Source organism: Protomyctophum parallelum (genome assembly GCF_964188405.1).
Source record: "Protomyctophum parallelum genome assembly, chromosome: 2".
NCBI classification, from domain to species: domain Eukaryota; kingdom Metazoa; phylum Chordata; class Actinopteri; order Myctophiformes; family Myctophidae; genus Protomyctophum; species Protomyctophum parallelum.
In genome coordinates this window covers 35,628,113-35,649,599 of record NC_139699.1, presented here as the reverse complement: position 1 = coordinate 35,649,599, position 21,487 = coordinate 35,628,113, and the positions used below count along the sequence as shown (strand labels likewise).

At 43.6% G+C, this 21,487-nt stretch overlaps 1 protein-coding gene across 7 annotated transcripts in view; it reads right to left on the bottom strand.

Moving 5' to 3' along the window:
- Positions 1-21,487, bottom strand: part of tjp1a (tight junction protein 1a) — an 83,797-nt gene that overhangs the window by 15,821 nt on the left and 46,489 nt on the right. For 4 of the 7 annotated variants that reach the window (XM_083794152.1, XM_083794155.1, XM_083794156.1 and 1 more), the window contains exons 11-18: positions 21,002-21,152; positions 18,424-18,532; positions 17,860-18,079; positions 16,390-16,574; positions 6,249-6,344; positions 4,615-4,641; positions 2,257-2,339; positions 1,118-1,328 (exon numbers count right to left, since the gene is read on the bottom strand). In XM_083794152.1, coding sequence (XP_083650278.1) covers positions 1,118-1,328; positions 2,257-2,339; positions 4,615-4,641; positions 6,249-6,344; positions 16,390-16,574; positions 17,860-18,079; positions 18,424-18,532; positions 21,002-21,152 — 1,082 coding nt within the window. The remainder of the gene's footprint in view (positions 1-1,117; positions 1,329-2,256; positions 2,340-4,614; positions 4,642-6,248; positions 6,345-16,389; positions 16,575-17,859; positions 18,080-18,423; positions 18,533-21,001; positions 21,153-21,487) is intronic. The other 3 variants (XM_083794154.1, XM_083794157.1, XM_083794158.1) reach the window with 1 other exon arrangement.

The following is a 21,487-nucleotide window of genomic DNA, read 5'->3' as shown; positions in this document are numbered from 1 at the left end:
CCTTTGTGAATGATTGCATAACCGATTTGGCCTCGCCTGCACGCACGCACACACACACACACACACACACACACACACACACACACACACTTAATTAAGTAATGTTTATGGGCGGCCGCAATGACAACAAAAACAATACTTATCAGATTAGCACAGGGAGCCAACACATACAAATAACAGAGTGGAGGGATCACACCAGTATAATTAGGATGGTTATATTGGGGAAAGGGACAGCAATAGACGAGTAGAGAGAACACACGTCAATTATCAAGTGTCTACAAGAAACAGAGGTCAAAGATGATACAGACACTGTTGCTCTCTAGACTGTTACAGGCGCTCTTAACAAGAAGTGTCATTACACTCCACATCCCTCATTGGAACAGGGTAAGCTGGGAACGTCTAAATATGTGAGTGTGTGTGTGTGTGTGTGTGTGTGTGTGTGTGTGTGTGATGGGAACAGTCTGACAGGGTTTGACAGAACAGGGCCACGGCATGACAAGGGTACTCTACGAAACAGCGTCTAACGTTACACCGCTTGGCTGTCAACTGTCTGCTGCTTCTCACTTTGACCCCTGCTAAATCTTTCTCTGAACCATTTATCTTCTCTTTTCCCACGTCCGTTCTATCGATTCCTCCCCCTACACTCACTGGCTGCCCTCTCCCCTAAACTAGAAGACCTCCACAGATCCCGCTGTCTAAAAAACACAGAACATTATAAAGGACACTTCCCACCCTGGGACACCGCTGGGACAGTACTCCCTGTTCGAACCGTTGCCATTAGGTAGACGGTACAAGGAGATCAAATCAAGGACAAACAGACTCTAAAACAGTTTCTATCCCACCGCGGTAATCATACTCAATGCGGCTAAAACATAATCGCTTGCTGAAATACACGTTTCAAGTGCAATAAGGGTTTGTGCAATAACAAGAGGATGTATGGTTGCGAATTTGTTGTATATTAGTTATTTAATTGTAGCTTATTTATAGATTTTCTTTTAGCTTTCAGATATACCGGTATTATATTTAGTGATTTGATGCACTGATCGGTTGGCACTTTTAATTTTGTTGTACGTGTTACAATGACAATAAAAGAGCTATTCTATTCTATTCTACTCACTGGTGAAGAGGTGGTGGTTGTTTTTCCGCAGTTTGAGAGCTCGGTCGTAGAGCTTTCTGGCACTTTTCCTGGACTCGGGGCAGAGGCGCGTCCTCATGGTCTTGACCCCCTGCTTGGTGTCTGGGTTGAGGAACACCACGATGGGATACCACTGAGCATAGTTCAGACGGTCCACAGCGTTAGGGGTGATGTCCAGCACTGCATGTTTGTCCTGTCAGACACACACACCAAAAAGGAAAAACAAGAACAGAGACATGTTGAAATGCATGTACAGTACACTTTTATTCTCACATTATATAGAACAGACAGATATGTGATCTGAGTTTTTTGTCAAATGGAAAACAAATAAAATACACAACACGTTGTCCTACACCAGTGGTTCTCTAAGTGGGGTCCGGGGACCCCCAGGGGTTTCAGGGTGTGCCCAGCAAAATGAGCTAATAGCATATAAATCAGTTTAACCGCCTTCATACGTTGGCTATTTGAAAATAGCCAACAAAAATCTCATACATTCTCAGACATTTTGGAATATTTTGGAAACATTTCAACACCACAATATTTTAACACCAAATATTTTCAGATTGGGTGGCCAAATGCATATTAATTTGGGGGTCCTTGACAACCGCTACACCAATGTTCTCAGATCCATAATTACCGATGCTACTGTTAATGACCAGTACTGTGCACCAGGGGGCAGCAATGAGCTGTATAAAAGCCACTGAACTCCCTGCCATCTCACTGCCTATATGCCTAGGCAGTGGACACATAGAAGTGTATACAACTACACAAATACAAATGATCATTTAATGTACTATATCATAACTTTGTGTGCACTCCTTTCTAAATACAGAGACACATTCTTTTGATAACCACTTTCAACCTGGCGTCCCTATTTTGGGCATGTCACTATTCTGAAAAATATACTGAAAAATTATAATTCAAATTTATTTTCACACATTTTCAAAAATAGAAAAAATAGCAGATCTACAAGAACACAAATGAGCATCAGATTCCGACTTGCCCATTGGTGTGCCATGGGCTTTTTTTTTTTTAAACCACTGGCCTAGCCCAAGTGTCATAAGGTGTCAGAAGAAGTGAAGATGTCTCTCTTGTGCGTGCGTGTGTCTGTCTTCACTCACGCGGTCAATGATCTGTTTAATGGTGTGCAGTCGGATTATGCCAGAGCTCTTGGTGTCGGTTCCAGCATCCCTGGGTTCACTCTCTGTAGGAGGAGACCAACCAACAGTTATAGCGCTCCGTCAACGCCATGGACAGGCTGCACAACACAGTCTGTGCCACAACAACACATCATATTAGTGTGCAGTTGTCGACTCCCGTTCACAGATCTATCGGCAGATTATTTACCATCTATGTATGGGAGTGGACAAACGTACGTTTATGGAAAGCCTGTAGATAATGAAGATAAAATGGGAGACCTCTGCTTCAGTTCATGCAATAGCGTTCAAGTCATTTTTGGGCGGAGGGGTTTTTAGGGAAAAAACAAAAGTAGTATATAAAATGAATGTGCACGTGCAATTAAATATAGCACATATGCGTTTAACTGCAGCGCAGGAAATGTGTTACATGTGAAGCTTTGACATGATGTATAACACACATTCAAGAGCGGGAAGGTCATTCCAGATTAACGTCCATTGTAAACCTCAGTGCCTTGGACAAGGTTGTGTAGAAGATTATATGACTGAGACCAAGGTGCTCTCTGGGAATCATCCAACTAACAATAATCTAAACAGGATATTACTGTATCTACACGGTAAAACCCTGGGTTAAATGAACACTGAGAACTTCACTGTGTAAACTGCCACAAAAAAAACATATGGGCAAGCTTTAACCTCTTCATTTCTTACATATTAAAAGATATTGCGGTCAACAAAACCATCTATAAAAACAGTCCAAACAAATATGCATTTCAAACGCCAAAAGATAATTGAAAACCTCAACTTAGGAGTTTAAGTGTGTGCAAGAATGTTAAAGATCCAAAGCTGTCACAATTTGACAGCTGTGTGGAAGCTGGAGAGTTTTATAGTGGTCCATGCATGCATTGTGACAGTTACAACCTACTGTAAGTACATCCAGTTTCCTATTAAAGGTTTCTATAAGTGCCACCATCAACATCCCCCTTTGATGGATTTGCATGGGATCTGTTGTGTACATTTGTGACTTGAATTATTGTCGACTGCAAACCATAAGTCATGTGTAAAGCCAACAAAACTAAGCCTAAACAAATTTTATATACGGATTACATTTTGGGGCAATTCTTATGTGAATTTTAGATACCACAGTTCTGCCACAACCTAAGGTGTCGGTATATATTTAAAATGCACGTTTATGCAACGTTGTAACTGGAACTCCAATTCATAATGACATTTTTTAATCTGTTAATTATTTTATCATTATGATTATTATACCGTCCATGTGCCAAGTCTTACATTGGTAGGATAGCAATTTCAAGACACAAAAAACAACATAAAATCCACCATAGGCAGCTTTGATGGTTTAAAAGGCGAATTTGTAAAGAAGGAATAAGTGGATAAGAACTCTCCGTTTCATTGTAGCATATTCAGTACACATCTATCGTGATACAAACTCTTTTTACAAAGAGTGGAAAAATGTCAAATGATTCCAAGCCAATTGAAACATAAAACACAAAAACTGCTAACCTACATACTGTACATCAACTCACTACTGAACCTGAATAAAGTCATAATTCCTAATCCCCTTTTTTTTTCTTTAAAAAAAGAATATGAGCAAAAGGGTTCAGGAAAAAACAAGTCATTTTCCAATTGGTTTATGACTGCACTGCACATGCTGCCCATCTGTAATTCTACATGAGGCAACCTACTCAAAGAAGAGGGGAATACTACTGAATTCAACTAGGACATTACTCATGTACCCAGGACAGTTTGGTCCACTTTTAATAATATTAACTATTCTCTCCAGTAGCCAGAAAATGAAAAGTTAGTTAATATGGAAGTGACGGCATATTTGATCATTTCTTATATACTGGGAACATTTCTTGGACGTGATAGGACTTTCATATTATAAATGGTGTTCTATGTTAAGGCAAATATCCACCAAATCAACAAAATCATGCTGCAGTTCATTTACTACAGAGCAGTACCGGTAGCTACATTACATTGTAAAATCACATAGTGTAGGTCTATAGCTTTAGGGAGTGTTTAGATTATGCAGACTGGACTGTCATAGGACAGAATAATAAGATAATTGAATTCTTAAAATTGAGTGGTATACCCCCCTTTAAGATATAACCAAGCAATACATACTATTCAAACACATCTATTCTATAAAGTAAAAGTAGCCCACCTAACCAGCAACATACTATTCAAACACATCTACAAAATAGGCCACCTAACCAGCAACACTACACAATTCTATCGTTCATTGATCGATTGATTAATAAAAAGGGGGAAAAAAGATGAAAAAAAGAAACAAAGAAAAATAACATGACATTGACATACTTTCCCCTCCTTCCTGTTGCTGTGTTTCTGAAAAGAAAATACAGTTACAAAGACTTAGAGCTATGTAAACAATCATCACGGGGAGTGGAATCACTTCATGTGTGTGACTGTGTCAGTGCACTTAAGGTAATTGAAATTCAATGCTGGGTGTGGAGAAGAAAACTAAACATTAGAGAGCGCTGCAATTCCTCCAGGTGTGAAATTAACCTCGGAAAGAAAGACAGGGTGACTGAGTGACTGGAAGAGAGAGGCAAATAAATAGAGAAACAGTACAAGTGGAATTGAGAGACAGTCTAGTCACCTCATGAATCAAGTATACGTACCTAAAAGATTGAGTGTTCCGCTCTTATCACTTTTGCATTTCATATCATCTTAAAGCGCATATCGTCCTCAATGAATCAATGAATCAAGTTAATCAAATGCTCTGTGGTTTTAACATTGAAGTACATGTTTAGATTGCCATTTTAGCATAGGATGCGTTTATGGTTTGAAGTCAAGATATAGCCTAAAGGCAAAGTGTAGACTGTAAACTATGACTCTTGATCTGTAGATTCATTAACTGTAGTTAATCCATTTAAAATGTCATTGTCTTGCACATTTGGAGACTGTCGGGTCTATTAAAGAAAGTAACATTTTGTTAAAAATGAAGTCTGGAATGACAGGGGAAGATTTTAAGTGTGCATTAACTTATAGCATTAAAATATAGTCCAGGATTACTTGAAAATAAGTTACCTTGATAATTACTGATCATTTATAGGCCCATTTTGTTCAATTGGGTTAACTTATGTCTGCCTGTTGTCTAACATTCAGTGGTGAGGTACCCACCCTGCGCCACGTTTTACTGCCCTCTATAGAATCAAAATGACGGAAATCAACAGAGAACTTTAATCCATGTGACAGTGTAGATTATATTTCAATGTGGATGACGGCAAGCTCTTACGAACAAGAACAACAACAACCATCCATTTAGTTGAGTTCATCATAACTTAAAATTTCAATTTCACAGATAGATGTTTGTAATTTTCAGGGTGGCCAACATTCATTCCTGTGGAAGATGGGAGGGAAGCTGGAGAGGGAGCCCTAAGCTGAAAAATGACTGTGTGAAGTAGTAAAATGAGATAGTTGTGCCAGTTCTCTCTTTCTCACGGCATCACTCCGTTATGCTCAGTGGCTCATGATTTTCATTGCAAGAGCAATGAATGTTTCTTTACGTGAAGGAGCTAACTTGCAATAATAAAGAAAAAGGGGTGGAGAGTGGGTAAACATCCTCTCCCACATTACTCCATTTAAACACTTGAACCCCGTATCCATATTCTGGGGGGCACAATCTACAAGCTCACAGCGCGTCCTGACTCGTTGTGAGCTTGTAGATAGATTATTTTTGTCGAAGAGATTTGGTGTAGGTGGGAAAAAAGTGCAGAAGCAACTCAGGTCCAGTTTATCAAGTCTAGAGGGTTTAAGTGCTTAAATGACACCCTGCTACTACATTAGCTACTGTATGCATTTAGGAAGGTAAACACATGAGAACATGTGGGAAAAGTCATCCATGTTGCTCTTAGAGGTATAACGGATTTACAAATCCATGAGATGGTATAAAAAAAACCCACATAAGACTGATCTTGAAAAAAACTTACTTGCTAGTTCAAAAATGTCTGGCTCCTCTCTAGCCAGTTTCTCCCTGGCAGTGTCTGCAATGGGACCAAAGATGACCACAGGCCTCAGGAACCCAGCTGGAAAGAAACAACAAGTCCATGTTAAGCATGAGTATGAGGATTGAAAAGTTGCATGGTCAACATGATATTAACTTTCTTGTATGTAATGTTTCAAGCCGTCTAAATATGCAGTGCGGTATTCGGATCACAAAACCTGTGACCCATCAGCCCCCAGTCCCAAATCAGTGTCACTGTCAAGCAGTGTTGGGCAGTAACGAGTTACTATTAATATATTACTGTAATATTCTTACTTTTCCCAGTAACGAGTAGTATAATGAATTATTCTGCCAAAATAGTAATATTATTCATATTTACTCGCCAAAACACGCTGCGTTACTCATTACAAATTAGCGTCTTTTGTTTTTGTTCATTCGTTCTGCACTCATAGTAGCAAGTTGTTGCATGGCAAGCAAAAATAGAATAGATCTACAAGCTATCAACGGGTAAAAACAGAGATGTGCTGTAGCTTGTAGATCTGTTCTTTTTAACCTGCATAGCCCGCACACAGTTATGACGTAGTGTATGCAGCCGTCACACTCGCTTCAGGCTTGACAACACCACAACAGAGACAAAAAGATCAGAGTGACGGAACATGACAGATACATGTATCAGTATTATTCTGTCAAAGATGCCAAGTATATTAATGCCTGTTGTAAACTTTGCGTGGGCAAAAAAACACTTTCACAGCGGAAAATACAACGTCTATTAAACATGTTGAAGCATCTGTTTAAAGACGCACGAGAAACACCCACGCAGGAAAACAGAGACTGGATTTCAGTAGAGAATAGAGATAGACTAAATGTAGACTATCTGAAGAAGTGGCTCGTCGCTGGGGTTCTTGTTGTAGACGAGAGGTTAACCCCTATGCACAGTTGACTCGGCCTCATTTAGATCCATCATCATAGTCCTTCAAAAATACCTTTGAGGTCCAATGTCAGGCTGCCTCCACTGAGAACCCATCGGCAAATAAAGGTATATGTACGTTTTTCTATTCAATCACACACACTATGGAACTAAATAGTCTTCCTTGTACTGGATATTTCTTTGGCATCGGACCGTCGGCAACAACTCGACATCAGTGTCTTTTTATTCTGGTTTATTCTTGTATTGCCGTTCACACAAACAACACACTCACACCAACTAAACCTTGCATAAAAGTGATCAGGAAGTGAACCTACAGTAGGAAACACAAACAAATAGGAAACAACAATTACTACCATGCAATATTACCTAAATATAAGACATGCAAATTGAATGAATGGGGTTTGTTTGTCGCACAATGTACGCTCATGGTTCCCCTAGTAATCTTACCGTCACTCGCGATGCTCAAAGATGGAATGAGCTAGTAAACACACACCGGACATCAAACTCCTGTTGCGCATGCGCAGTAGACTATCTATCTATCTATCTATCTATCCATCTATCTATCATCTAATATCTAATATATAATATACATTTGAGAAGTTGTACCCAACCCAGAAAAAGGGACCCAAAGTCAACAGCTACGTCACTACTGCAACGGCGTCTTACACACTGCACTCACACGGCAGTGACGTCACGGACTTACCCTCCGCGTCGTTCCACGGCTATCTCCTCATGTCGCGCCGAACGTCGAGACTCAACACCACCCGCGGAACAATAGTCATTGCACTGCCACCAAAGCCGCCTCCCTTCCACACTCAAGCCGGCAATGCATTTCTTTACTACAAACACTATCACCCCAAGCACCCACACCCCCGCACGCACACACGGACACAGAACACTGTCGCCAGGTCTATGAAAACAAGCACAGAAAAAGTGCCATTCAACAAGCTACTTACAAACACTACAACTCGCGGACCTGCATCCTGCATCCATTGGCTACCGTTGCTCATTTGTTGCCACATCTAAGAAAACAAGCCCGCAAACCCTGACTTCCTACAGCCTACTTACACACACTACCACTCGCTTACAATACGTGGACCTGGCAACACTACATCACCCCTTCCCAATGGCTCAAACTCCACCACGTGACCCACAAGTTTTCATGTTACCTTCCGAATGCACCACCGGAAGTTACACGCTACACACACACACACGAAGTTACACACTACACACACACATTAGAAGAAGAACAAGACGAACACTACACACACACAGACACAGTTACACCTACCACACACACACCTACACACTCACACAGACTGATTCCAACGGCAGGGCTCCACCGGGGCGCGTTGCGTCTCCGTCGTGTGCGTCAAAAAACAAACCGGGGCAATTTTAATGCAGTGAGCCACCCTTCATTGATTAAAAAGGGAACATTCCCAGACGGTGACGGAGACACGACGCTGACGCGCCCGGTGGAGCCCCGGTGTAACTTGGATGGAGAGCGGCGCGATTACATACAGTTTCATTAATGAAAAGACGACAATTGCGCGAACGCCCGCACTGACACCTGACGCAGTACAAACGGGACGGACACTCGCATTGCATTGCGTCTTGGTGTCCCCCTCGACCACGACACCCTTCTTCACAGCAGTTTCACAACTCACTTGGATACGACGTTACTTCTGACTACGGCTCTTTCCACCATTACAGGTAACTACAACTTGAGTGTGTGTGATTGCTACATGTGTGTGTGTGTGTGTGTGTGTGTGTGTGTGTGTGTGTGTGTGTGTGTGTGTGTGTGTATTGTGTGTGCTTGCTACGTGTGTGTGTGTGTGTGATTGGTACAGAATTCTGTATTTGTTGTCAATGCTATTATTAATAGCATAACAACTAAATGAACAGCTGCTAATGCTATTATTAATAGCATAACAACTACATGAACAGCTGCTAATGTTATTATTAATAGCACAATTAACTAAATGAACAGCTGCTAATGCTATTATTAATAGCATAATAACTACATGAACAGCTGCTAATAACAGCTGCTAATGCTATTATTAATAGCATAATAACTACAAAAATAAGGGCTGGTAACAATTTGTTTTGCCAATTATGATATTACTAGCATCATGACAATAACACTAACACTACCAATAGCATTATTACAAGCATCAGAACACGCCGCCATGTCTCATGTCAAACAACTATTGCCACACAATAATTCTGCATTCATGTTGGCAATGTTGAAGATGATGATGATCAAACAAAAACATCACTGTCCTTTGTTTCACATCTGCCCTGGTGTTTCTCCCATTCTGCAGGCTCTACTGGCCAAATATGTGCAACGTCATGGCACTGCAGCTTCTTTTACTACACATTCACTGTTAACATTATCATTCTTTCATACAAATTCACTCAGACTTCATTAAAGGTGTAGTGAAACGGAAATGGTGAACAACATGAAAATGTTGTTTCAACATGAAACACCGGTCTGAAGTTTCTGAACCAATCAGAGCGTCGCATCCCTTCAGGCGATGGGACGGTAGCTAGGGACGGTGGCTAATGCTATGCGCAACAGCGTGGTGTGTGTTTGTTTATAAATCATATGGTCGGCCAGCTGTACCAGTTTACTGTTATGTGGCTTATTTCTACCCTATAATGTTTTCAGATACATATTTTAACGTGATGATTTAGTTGAAACCGAGTAATACACTGCCTGGATGTTATCTGGAATGGAAATAAAAACTGAGTATTCTGTAATCAATAGCAGCTGTGCTGGATGGATGCGCAGTAATGGGGAATTAAACGGGTGAGCTTCATTGTTATTGGCTTTTATCGATGTGTATCTCTACACGTCATCACGCAGCACGTTTTCGTTTTAATAAATAAATAATGCAATCGTTTTTATGGACCTTTTATATAAAAACACACAGAAATGAGAATTTTCACATTTTTTTGGAATCCAATGTTAGGTATGGCCATAGGATGACCACGGATATGGTCTAAAAGTGTGAAAAACGTCTTTCATTTCACTACACCTTTAAAAATACACTGAGAACTACATTTTGAAATGTTGTGACTTTGTCTACCTTTGCTCCCACAATTTCCTTCCTCCGATTTGCGATGAGCGCCGCGCATCTAGTAATGCAACAATTCCCACAACTCCCACTTGGTTTTCTGGTTACTAAACCCAATAAGGCCACACAAAATTTGCTCAGTACAGTGTCAAAGTAAGAGTCTTTGTAAAATCTTCGGGCACGTCCTCTCCGACGTCGTACGATGCTTCTAAGACTAAGAAGCCAAGCGGATGCGACCTATTCAAGCTGCTGACCAACCATAGCCGATGTTCAAGCCTGCAACGCCCCAGGCCTACACACCAACCATGCTAAGTCACAGCCGGAACTACTCGCATCGACAGGACCCGTCTTTGCCGAAACCTTTACTTCTTTCCCTGCTCCTCCGCAGGTAAAAGGACCACCAACCTTCTCACGTCTCTGTGAAGGATGGTGGAGGGGCAATCGACACTGTGCTGCTCACGTCTGGAGTGACCGGCAGAGACAGGAAGGCTATGACATGTCCTCACCTTCACGTCTCGGACGACACCTCTTTCATCAGGGCACGCCTCCACGACCCGACCCAACAGGAACGGCGTTCTGGTCAGGCAACCAGACCAGGTCCAAAAGCTTATCGTCCTCGACGAGGTAGCCTACTCTCAACCTTGTTGTCTTCCTCTTTGAGCTGGTTCGGCAGGACAAGTGTCACAGGCTTGGGTTCTGTTGCAGTGGTCCTCCCCCTTACGGCCAGAACGGACCCAGGGCTTGAGGTGGAAGCCACCAGTCTTTAGTATGGTTTCCACTCCCTCCAAGATCACCTCAAGTCTGTGCGGGTCATTTAGTGACACAAGGATGTCATCGACATAGCTGTTCTCTTCGATGACTCTCCTCTCATCCACAAGGTGAGAAAACTGCGGCAGACTAGCCGTCTCTCTCATAGCCACTTGCGCTATGCATCCGGCTGGCTTGTCCCCCATGTTCACCCGAACGACTGCATAGTAACTCATCTTGTGGTGAGTCCCTCCAGAGGAAACGGTGAACATGTACTTCTTGTTCTTCTAGCCATACCGAATTGTACATTTTTCTTATGTCGCCAATAGCAGCATGTTCTCACTCTCTGAATCTTAGTACGGGCCGGATGGGATTCAGCACATATGGTCCCTTCAGCAGGATGCCGTTTAGGCTCACACCCCTGTACTCCTGCTGTCCCAAACGATGCGCACCGGGGTGGTGGCTGAGTGCGGTTTGGGCGCAGTTAAATTACTCACCCACCAAACCGCCCCGGACCACTCTTCTATCCTGGACTTGTCAGTTTTACCGCCGCGCCTCTGTCAACCATCTCGTGGATCTGCTTGACGGAGGCCTCCCTCCACGCGGGTTCCTTCTCAAGACGCCTCTCCGTTCTCAGAAACTTCGCTTCAACCGCCGTCCGGTTACTTTGGTGATACTTTCTAGGCCGTAGCAGATCATTTCGTGCAACTTCAACGTCCCTCATGGAGTCCACACTTTTATGGTCACGAGATACCTCTTACCACCACCATCTCTCCAACACCCTACACAACCAGTGATCGGCTCCCCGGTCAGACCCAGTCTTTCAGCGGCCTGGTGTGTAATATAATTGGTGTCGGAGGCGAGATCGATTAAGGCACCCAAGTAGTCTCCCCTTTTGGTTGCAACGTCCACGAGCATCATAAGGACAGGATGCTCCTTTAAGTCACTTTCTTCTGCAAGACCCTTCCAGCACAGGCTCTTGAAGTTACATTAGTGCACGCTTGTCTGACAGCTTTCAACTGTTCAGGGGTTAGGTTCAACCCAGCAATGAGAGCCTCTTGTTCCTCTGTTGGGCCACAAGCTCCTTTCTTTCTCTCCACTCTGGGTTCCTCTCTGTTAGCTTCCTTCTTCCCCACCGATCTGGAACAGAGGAAGTAATGGTGATCTGCCGGAGCGCATTCCTCCTTATTGCAGAGGAATTTCAAATGACATACACCATCGACCCCATGAGAACCCAGGTACTTGGGACATGCTTTCACCTTCTTCACCAGAGCTCTCTTCTCTGACAGTGTAGCCTTCCTGAAAGCCTTACAGCGGAAAAGTTTTCTCATGTCCAGCCTCCCCACACATGGTGCAGGGTTCCCGCGGGGACTCTTTCACCTCACTCGCTGTCGCTCTGGTGACTGATTGCTTTGGTCGCTTGGTCTCTCTCGGTAGCTAGGCCTTTTATTAGCTTGGTCTCTCTCGGTAGCTAGGCCTTTCATTAGCTTGGTCTCTCTCTGTAGCTAGGCCTTTCATTAGCTTGGTCTCTCTCGGTAGCTAGGCCTTTCATTAGCATGGCTCTCAAGTTCCAGCCCCGCCAGCCTTTCGAGGACCTCCTCATGCTCCTTAAGGAACTGCAAAAGTATTTCGAAAAATAAGTCTCTGGGGTAACTCCATTCAAGGTCTTCCGCTCATAAATGAACCACCTCTCTCTGATAGACAGAGGTAGCTTCTGCTCTATGGAAGCGACGGTCATTCTATTCTTTATGACATCCACCATGTCAAGATCTTGCAGATCAAACAATGCCCTCTCCACTGCCTGTACTAGCGCTATAGTTTATCTAGGCTGGTTGCCCTTAACAGCAGGCAAGTCTTCAAGCTCCTTTATGATCAGGCGAGCGTTAACCTCCTTGTTCCCATATAGATTATTCAGGAGCCTGAAATTATCATCTGCGGTTCTACAGTGATCTAACCTGAGATCCTTTCTGAATGGCCCCTCCATACTGTCCAGCAGGTGGAACAGCTTGCACTCTTCTGACTCGGGCTCTGCCAGTTCCTGGAGGCTTACCAAGTTCTTATGCCAGCGACAGTAGTTCCTTCTGTCTCCAGTGAACTTTGGCAGACTCAAGGCTGCTAGCTTAATTCTTGGTCTGGCCCCCTGGTAGCTGCTCCCTCCTCCGGAAGACACACCGGAACTGCTGTGGTGTGCGACAACACCGTGTGCAATGTACCATAGTCTCTATGTGGCGCTGTGCGGGCATCCGGATGTCGTGGCGTGCTAGCAGAGGTCGGCAATGGATTGAACGACAGCCCCCGCTCTGACTACCTTGTAACTGGGGACAACACTGGTGGTGGTGACGAGGCAGCTGCTGTAAACCCACTGCTTGTTTGAGGAGGGCTGGTAGGTTGAGGAGCACTGTCACTTTTTCCAGGTCGTGTAGAGCCATTATCGGCAGCCTTCATCTGCCCGCTTTCATGTGGGTCAGGACCTTTAATGCTCTTCCGCCTCTCCAGCTAGCTTTCCATCTACGCTGCCATCCTCTTCCTCCTCCTCCCCGTCACTTTCCACGCACGCCCAATCAACCATCAATCTCCGTTTCTTTTCTCTTAGCTCCCGGACATGTTTCCACATCCTGTCTGCTTTGTCTCGGGGGACAAATCCATTCCATTCACGCACAACTTCCTCTAATGTGTAAAGCTTTGCACGAAGCACGTCGTCCTCCCCGCTTCGTCGCTCTCCGGAAGCCTTTCGTGAACAGTGTCTCTTCGTTTCCTCATACGCACTCTCAAACACTTCTAGAGTCGTTACTGCTTGTTCCACAAAGCGAGACCATATGGCCTCCTTGACACGGTCCTCCGTGGCCATCAACCTTCGACTACAGGCATCTCTCTTTTTGTAAACATCGTCCGCTATCGCCACACATGAACTAACGCCTACTTCATTTAAAGCAGCGACGTAGTATTATTATTATTATTATTAGTATCGAGGAGTGTAGCGAACCCTGCCCTCTCTTAGCTCTTTGGCTAGTGCTGTGTCTTCTGCATAAGAGACTCTACTGTCTATGATATTTACTGCTTTTGTAAACGCCGCTTGCACCGTAGCTCGCTTCTTCTTACGGTCTTCCAGGTCCACCATCTTACCTTTACAGCCTTCCCGCCGTCGACTGTAGCTTACCAGGCTTCTGGGTTAGCTTGAGGCAGCCGGCCGATTAGAGGATAGCAAACAATGAGGCTTCACAGTTATAGCAAGCTCTATTGTCCAGCTCAGCAACGTAGCTCCTAGGCTTAGCTTGCGGCTCTCTAGCATTAGCTTGCAAAGCAACCTTTGTTTAGCAATGTAGCTCCTTCCTGCGGCTAGCTAGCATTGGTTTAGCGTTAGCTTGCAAAGCACCCAGCCTTTGTTTGGCAATGTAGCTCCTTTCTGCAGCTAGTTAGCATTAGCTTTCACAGTCATTGTTTTCAGCAGTTAGCAACATTAGCTTCACTTCCACTAAACAGCGGCAGAAACAGTCACAATCACTTTTCTTTACACACAGTTTTATCTACAACTGTGGTCCAAAGCAAGTTTTGCACGAGGTCCCTGTCGTGCAGTAGATCGGCAACGATTCGGTCCTCCTCTGGGCTGCTCCCTGCTCATTGCAGCCTGGCCACCATTCACGTTGTCCGGTCCCATGTCGTGTCGTCTTCGTACGGCGACGACGGTTTATAACTTTATAACGTTTTTCTATTCAATCACACACACTATGGAACTAAATAGTCTTCCTTGTACTGGATATTTCTTTGGCATCGGACTGTCGGAAACAACTCGACATCAGTTTCTTTTTATTCTTTTAAATGTTTTTTTTTGTGGCTTTATTTTATATTTTTTCTGGAGGGACAGACAGTAGGCTGACAGGAAATGGGGACAGAGATGGGGGGAAGACATGCAGTAAAGGCCGTCGGGATCGGGAGTCGAACCCGCGGCACACTGCCAGACTGGATTACCAGCCAAGGTGCCTGGACCACTGAGCCATGGCCCAGGCCTCTGGTTTATTCTTGAATTGCGGTTCACACAAACACACTCACACCAACTAAACACTGCACAAAAGTGATCAGGTTATAAACCTACAGTAGGAAACACAAACAAATAGGAAACAACAATTACTACCATGCAATATTACCTAAATATAAGAATATTGGACGTGAGTCAAAAAGGTCAGAGACTGTTGCTTTATTTTATCGTTTGTCATTTATGTATACAATATATACAGTAGGCCTACTGTCCGCTTTGAGATGCTGCAGCCATGTGTGTGCAGTTCAGATTGTTGATTGTTGTGTTATTTTGCGGGTAGAAGGGGCCCAGTTGAAAAGTAATATAAAGTAATATGTAACTATATTACTCTTGATTCCAAGTAATAAGGAGTAATAAGTAACATTTTCACAACACTGCTGTCAAGTGACATTGACAACAGTACACAATTCATGTCTCTGTGTATTATCCATAATATAAATAAAACACATAATAAAACACACATAATTCCGTTTTCCCAAGACCTACACACATTGTATACTGTATATACACAAAAGGACTCAGGCAAATAAGCCATCATAATGCTACCTAAAGAGGCGCCTCTTGTCTATTGTAAAGGTAAGTAAACCAAGGAACATACCTTAAGATAAAAAACACACAAAGGAGAGACTCCACTTATTTGGAGAACAACCAGGACATGACCCATGAATCAATATTTTAATCTATGTTTGACCATGTCCTCAGTCTATAAACAGCAAAGAAAGGGGAAGATATTTTGACATTATTGAGAAGCCGTGTACTTTTGATTGCATGACATCGAAACAAAATATAGAGTAGATTTGCCTGAACGGGCATTAACAGCCTGGCCAATCAGTCATGCTCCGAGATAGGCCACCCACTTGATAACACGGTGACAGACAGCAGGGTACGAGTTTCCTCTATTTAATACTAAGCTATATTACGAAGCCCGCCAGAAACGTAGTAACCGTAGATAAGCTTTAGTCAAGCAGCCCGCCAGAACTGTAGTCTATGTTTTCTAGGCTTTATATTCTTTAATCCATGTTTTGATCCGATCACATCGATAGCTCTCTCGTTAGCATCCCAGTGTTAAAACAGGCTTGTCCTGTGTGCTCCGACCAGTGGTGAAAAAATATATATCAATGCCACAATGTAGAAATTACAAGTAAAAGGCCTGTACATTATAACTTGAGAAAAGGTACAAAAGGAGTGGAGTAAGAAAATACAATAACAAAAGGAGAAGAGTAAAAAGTACACTATTTGTCTTGCCTCTGAGATGCCTCTGTAAAGTATTGTAAATTGGACATACTCAAGTAAAGTAAAAGTATCTCAAAATTGAGTAAATGTACATAGATGCACCTACCTTCTCGCAGCACAACTCTCTCGTATGCAGGGAACTTTGTCTGGACCGGCTGGGCAGACAGGTCCTCCCTGCTCTTCCTCAGGTTCCTCTTGGAGCTACGGAGGCCACGGAAACGCCAGAAGTCAGCTCTATCGCCCCCTGGTGTTTTGGGCAGAGTGTACTGCACACTGGACAGCTGCTCGGCTCTGTGCAAGAGAGAGACGGGGAGAATGAGTGATGAAGTCAGCAGTCTGGACTGCAGTCTAACAAGGTTGTAAGCAAGGCACATTCTTATTAAAGTTAATAATGGTGTGACACCATGACGCTCATGACAAGAAAGTTAAAAGAATGCATAGGGAGAAAAATTAAGTCCAGCTAACACCCCGAACCCTCGGGGGTATTTAGGACTTGCAGCTTCAGGGCCTATTTCAAGGTGGCACGGCGCCATCTTGGAAGTAGTAGCCAAAACACCCCCGAGGGGATCGACAACAACGGCAACTATGATTACTTCTTCTAACGCCACAAGCGACGGGACCGCAATGGTCCGTCAAAAACATAATCTTTGGTTAGAATTGGAAGCATTGATTTAGATCAAGAGTTAATGGAGGGGGACCACTTTGGATGACGTCCCAACCGGAAATGACATTGAATGTCGCCCAACAGGCGCTCCCAGCTGTACATCAAGTGCGGAACTCATGAAATCGACAAAACTGATTTCTACATAATTTGTGGCCATACTCAATATCTTCCTTTCATATATATTTTTTAGACTTCATCTTTGCCGTTTCTATAACAATTATTATTAGATCGGAAGGAGGTGATGCGTCATACATTTCACAAATGTGGTGTGATAAAAAGGCATAGAAAACATGTGGGGGCCTGCTAGGTTGTGAGCGCTAGGCTACATCTTTAGTCAGCAGCCAGTGAGGAGAGGAATCCTTGTAAACACTGCCGGAGGCTGCAGAGACAGTCCTAGATTAGATAATACATGGCTGTTGGGTAGTTTATATAATACTACAGATCTTCATGCACATTTGGACATAACTGAAACACAATATTACCATCGTTTAACATATTTAAATAACAAAAAGTAACAACATATTGTCAAATAACAGCATGACTTCATAATATGGATCTCAGACTACAGTATGAGATCAACTATGACAATCTTGGACAAGGTTTCATCCTGATCCAAACCCCATTGGCTTCTATTTATAAAATGAAAGTTAAGGGCGTCCTTGAAAATAGAGAGCATGCTCTCAATGATATTCCCTGATACAAAATATCACTGAATAACATTGAGAGCATGCTCTATATAAATATAAAATATGTAAATAAAAATTATAAAAAAAATGTTAAAAGAGAGGCTAACGGATAGAGCATCTTCTAGACGGCTAGCGTAAAAAAGAAACACAATAACTATCACGTCAATGAAGTCTGTCCACGATCCAAGTGATAACATGCATGTGAACATACATACTAATGTTTTACCTGTTTTTGTTTGGAATGATTCCCCTCTCCACCTCCTGGTGGTTCTTGCCGATACGAATGGCCAGCCAGGAGCCCAGCTTGCCGTTGTAGAGTGTGTCTACGACACGGAACACCTCCCCCTTGTTGAAGCTCAGCCCGTAAGGCGACTCCTTCTCATACTCAAAGTGGGTCCGAATGTAGAAGGAGTCCCCCACGTCTGACTCTACTATCCTCCGGTACACTGGACATGAGAGAGCATGTGGCAGAATCAGAACCATGTCGAGTTGAAGAAGTACACCAGTATTCATGATTTTGAAGTGTGCAGTTACCCATTTTGGGCGGGAACCCCTTTTGGTGCATTATGTTATGCTTTGGATATTGAAAAATAGCAGATCTACAAGCTCATAGCGCGCCACCGAGTGGCGCGCTACGAGCTTGTAGGTCTGCTATTTTTGAAAAATCGAAGAACGACTGACATAGAAACATAGCTTTTTCAGAAAACTTTCAGGATGTAGAAGACATTTTTAGAATTTGATCTCAGGTCAAAATGGGTTAACGATGTCAAATATCTAGCCCGTCTCTCACCATCCTTTTTCTTCTGAGCCAGAATGGTGACCTCTTCTCCTCTGGGGAGATCCAGCAGAAACAGCACAGCTTCCTCCCGTATGATGTTAGCAAAGTCCACGTTATTTACCTGTGCATGCATAGTGGTGGAGACGGTAAAGATTACAGTCTTGCATAGCTTTAGCAAAGCAAAGTTCAAAACCCCACCCCAGCGTTTCTCACCCTGCCAGTGTATGATGCAAGAGAAAAATGGGCCAGCATGAAAATAAGGTCAATAACCGTCTTCAATGTGTATAAAGTTTATTTATTGTGACAGACTCCAGGTTGAGAATGAGTTCAAGTAACTCCTTCAATTTAAAACGACTTTGAGCACCGAGACAATCGCTATATAAATTGGATGCATTATTAAGTATCTGGAGTTCCACAACGAGTGAGGGGAGGACGGAGGGGGAGGTTAGCCGGAGAATTGGAGCAGCAGAAGCTGTGCTGCTGTTCGCTGTACCGCTCCGTTTGACAAAAGAAAGCCGACCCAAAAAGCAAAGGTTTCGATTTACTAGTCATTTCTTTGATCCCATCAATTGTGTTATGACCGAAAGAACAAGATTTAGTTTTCTGAGGCGGGTGGCTGCCATCTCCCTTAAGATACCTGGGAGTAGAGCCACTGTTCCTTTACGTGGAAAGGAGCCAGTTAAGGTGGTTCCAGAATCTAGTGTGGATGCCTCCTGTGCATCTCCCTATAGGAGGTATTTTGGGCACGTCTCACAGGGAGGAGGCCATGGGGCAGACCAAGGACCAGATTGGGGGGGGGGGATTATATTTACACCCTGGCTTTGCAACGCCTCAGGATCCCCCAGTAGGAAGTGGCTACTGTGGCCCGGGAAAGGGAAGTTTGGGATTCTCTGCTAGAACTGTTGGCCCTGTGACCAGACTCCTGAAGATGGACAGATGGATAGATGGCTGGTAGTGATCCCCAAGGGGTAATCAATTATCTGCATTTGATTCGTACTAGTAGGAGCTATTAGGGGATCAAACCAGGGACCTACTAATGCCCAAGCCTCCGCTGTACGTCCTGCTCCAGCTTTGACATAATATGCAGAGTTGTTTGTTTACTATGCAACATATAGAACACTACTGTACCAATTATCAGTCCAGCAGCTACAGGCCTCTTTAATTTCTCTGAGCTAGATTGGAATGGAGAACTCTGTCCAGGCCAAGCCAGTCTACTCCCCCACCACCAACCCCTCTCCCCCTCCTGCTACCACCACCAACCCCTCTCCTCCTCCTGCTGCTGTCCCAAACACAATAACCACTGTTTATTGACTCTGCTTCAAGGGACACAGGGGAGCCAGAAACACATGGCCTGGATCACTGAACCCACACAGAGAGACACCTTTATCCTTCCCAGAAACTGGGGGGCTTGACGTCTTTATCTCCACTAGCACACCACGGCCAAAAGGAAACAACCTACAGATGGAAAACAATGTCCTGGAAGCCTGGAGGTGTGTTTGTACAGTGGGGAGGACTTAGGTCCTCGTTTAACACCCTGACTCTCGCTGTGTGGAGTGGGAGGAACACAGAGGACAGTTCATGCCTGGCCCTATTAACAAAAGGGAAGGTCAGACATGATTGGACACTTTAATTACCAAAGGGATAAATGTATTATGTATAGTGCTTTTTTGTTGTTGTTTTTTTTGGCTTTTATTTAACTAATTGAACCCCACCCCAGTATCCATATTCTGAAAACAGCATTTTGAGCTTTTACCGGCTATTTTTGGCAAAGACATTTGGTGTATATACTTTGAATATATATTCTTTCAAAGTGAATGTTTTTAACTCAATGGGTTAAACAGAACTGTGGCAGAGAGAGGAAAGTGAGCGAGGTCTGAGAGTGGAGGAAAGACATGATGCAACACAAACACCAGCCAGAATGGAACCAGGGATGTTGTGATTACAGTATGTGGTCAACGCTACTGCATCAGCTACTGTACTGCCATGCCCCTAGGTCAGTGCTTTGGCACGGGCTGACACTGGGCTACCGAGTCAAACAGTGCAGGTGTAATCTCTGCTTGTGTTATAAACAAGACAGAATGGGGGGCTGACATCAAGGGGGTTTCCGTCATGCCATCGTCACAATGTCACTTCAGTGAAACAGAAAGGCGACTGTGCGAGGTTAGAGAGCAAGAATGACCTCCATTGTGCCGTTGCATATAAATAAGACACTGAGCACAAGCCAGGGAATGACTCACAGACTGACAGATACATTGTACTATAACTCCCAACGGTATCGCCTCTCTGCAGTAAAACTGTTGTGGCCATACACAAGGCTAAAAGGAACATAGTTTCACAAAATCATATCCAAGATAGTGTGGGCAGTTATGGCTAGAGGATTTTGACAATAACACCAGATGTTCTTCCTAGTACTTTTATGTATGCACCTGCTATACATCAGTAATATCAATAAGACTAATAAACAGCATGTGATAACATAAAATATTTAACTATAGTTCAAAGTTAACTTTAGACACAGTAAACCCCTGAGAATATACAGTAAACATTGGACACCACTTTAGAAGAGTCCTGCAGTGAGACAGATCAGTACCCTGAGAATCTGGTCTCCCTCCTCCAATCCCTCCCTGGCAGCGGGACTGTCCTCCAACACGCCTGCCACAAAAATGCCCACGTCGTTTCCCCCTGCCAGCCGCAGACCAACACTCTCACCCTTCTTAAACTTCACCAGCTTCATACTCGGCCTGGGGGAGGAGAGCATAGATAGTTGAGAAACACAGACAGAATGACAACAGTCGAGACAGACAGACAGTCAACAGAACAGACTAACACGTTTAACAATCAAGCATCTAGAACAGTGATTCTCAAAGTGGGGTCCGGGGACCCCAAGGGGGTTCCAGGACACTACAAGCTCACAGCACTTGAGCTTCTAGATCTGCCAGTTTTGAGATATTTGTACAATCTTGAAAATCTTCTCTTGGTCAAAGAGTGTTATCACACTGGCCCTGGCACTAAATCCTTCAAATGGGTGTCCGTGGCTAAAAACATCAACAAAAAAAAAAGAAAAAAAAGTTCATGG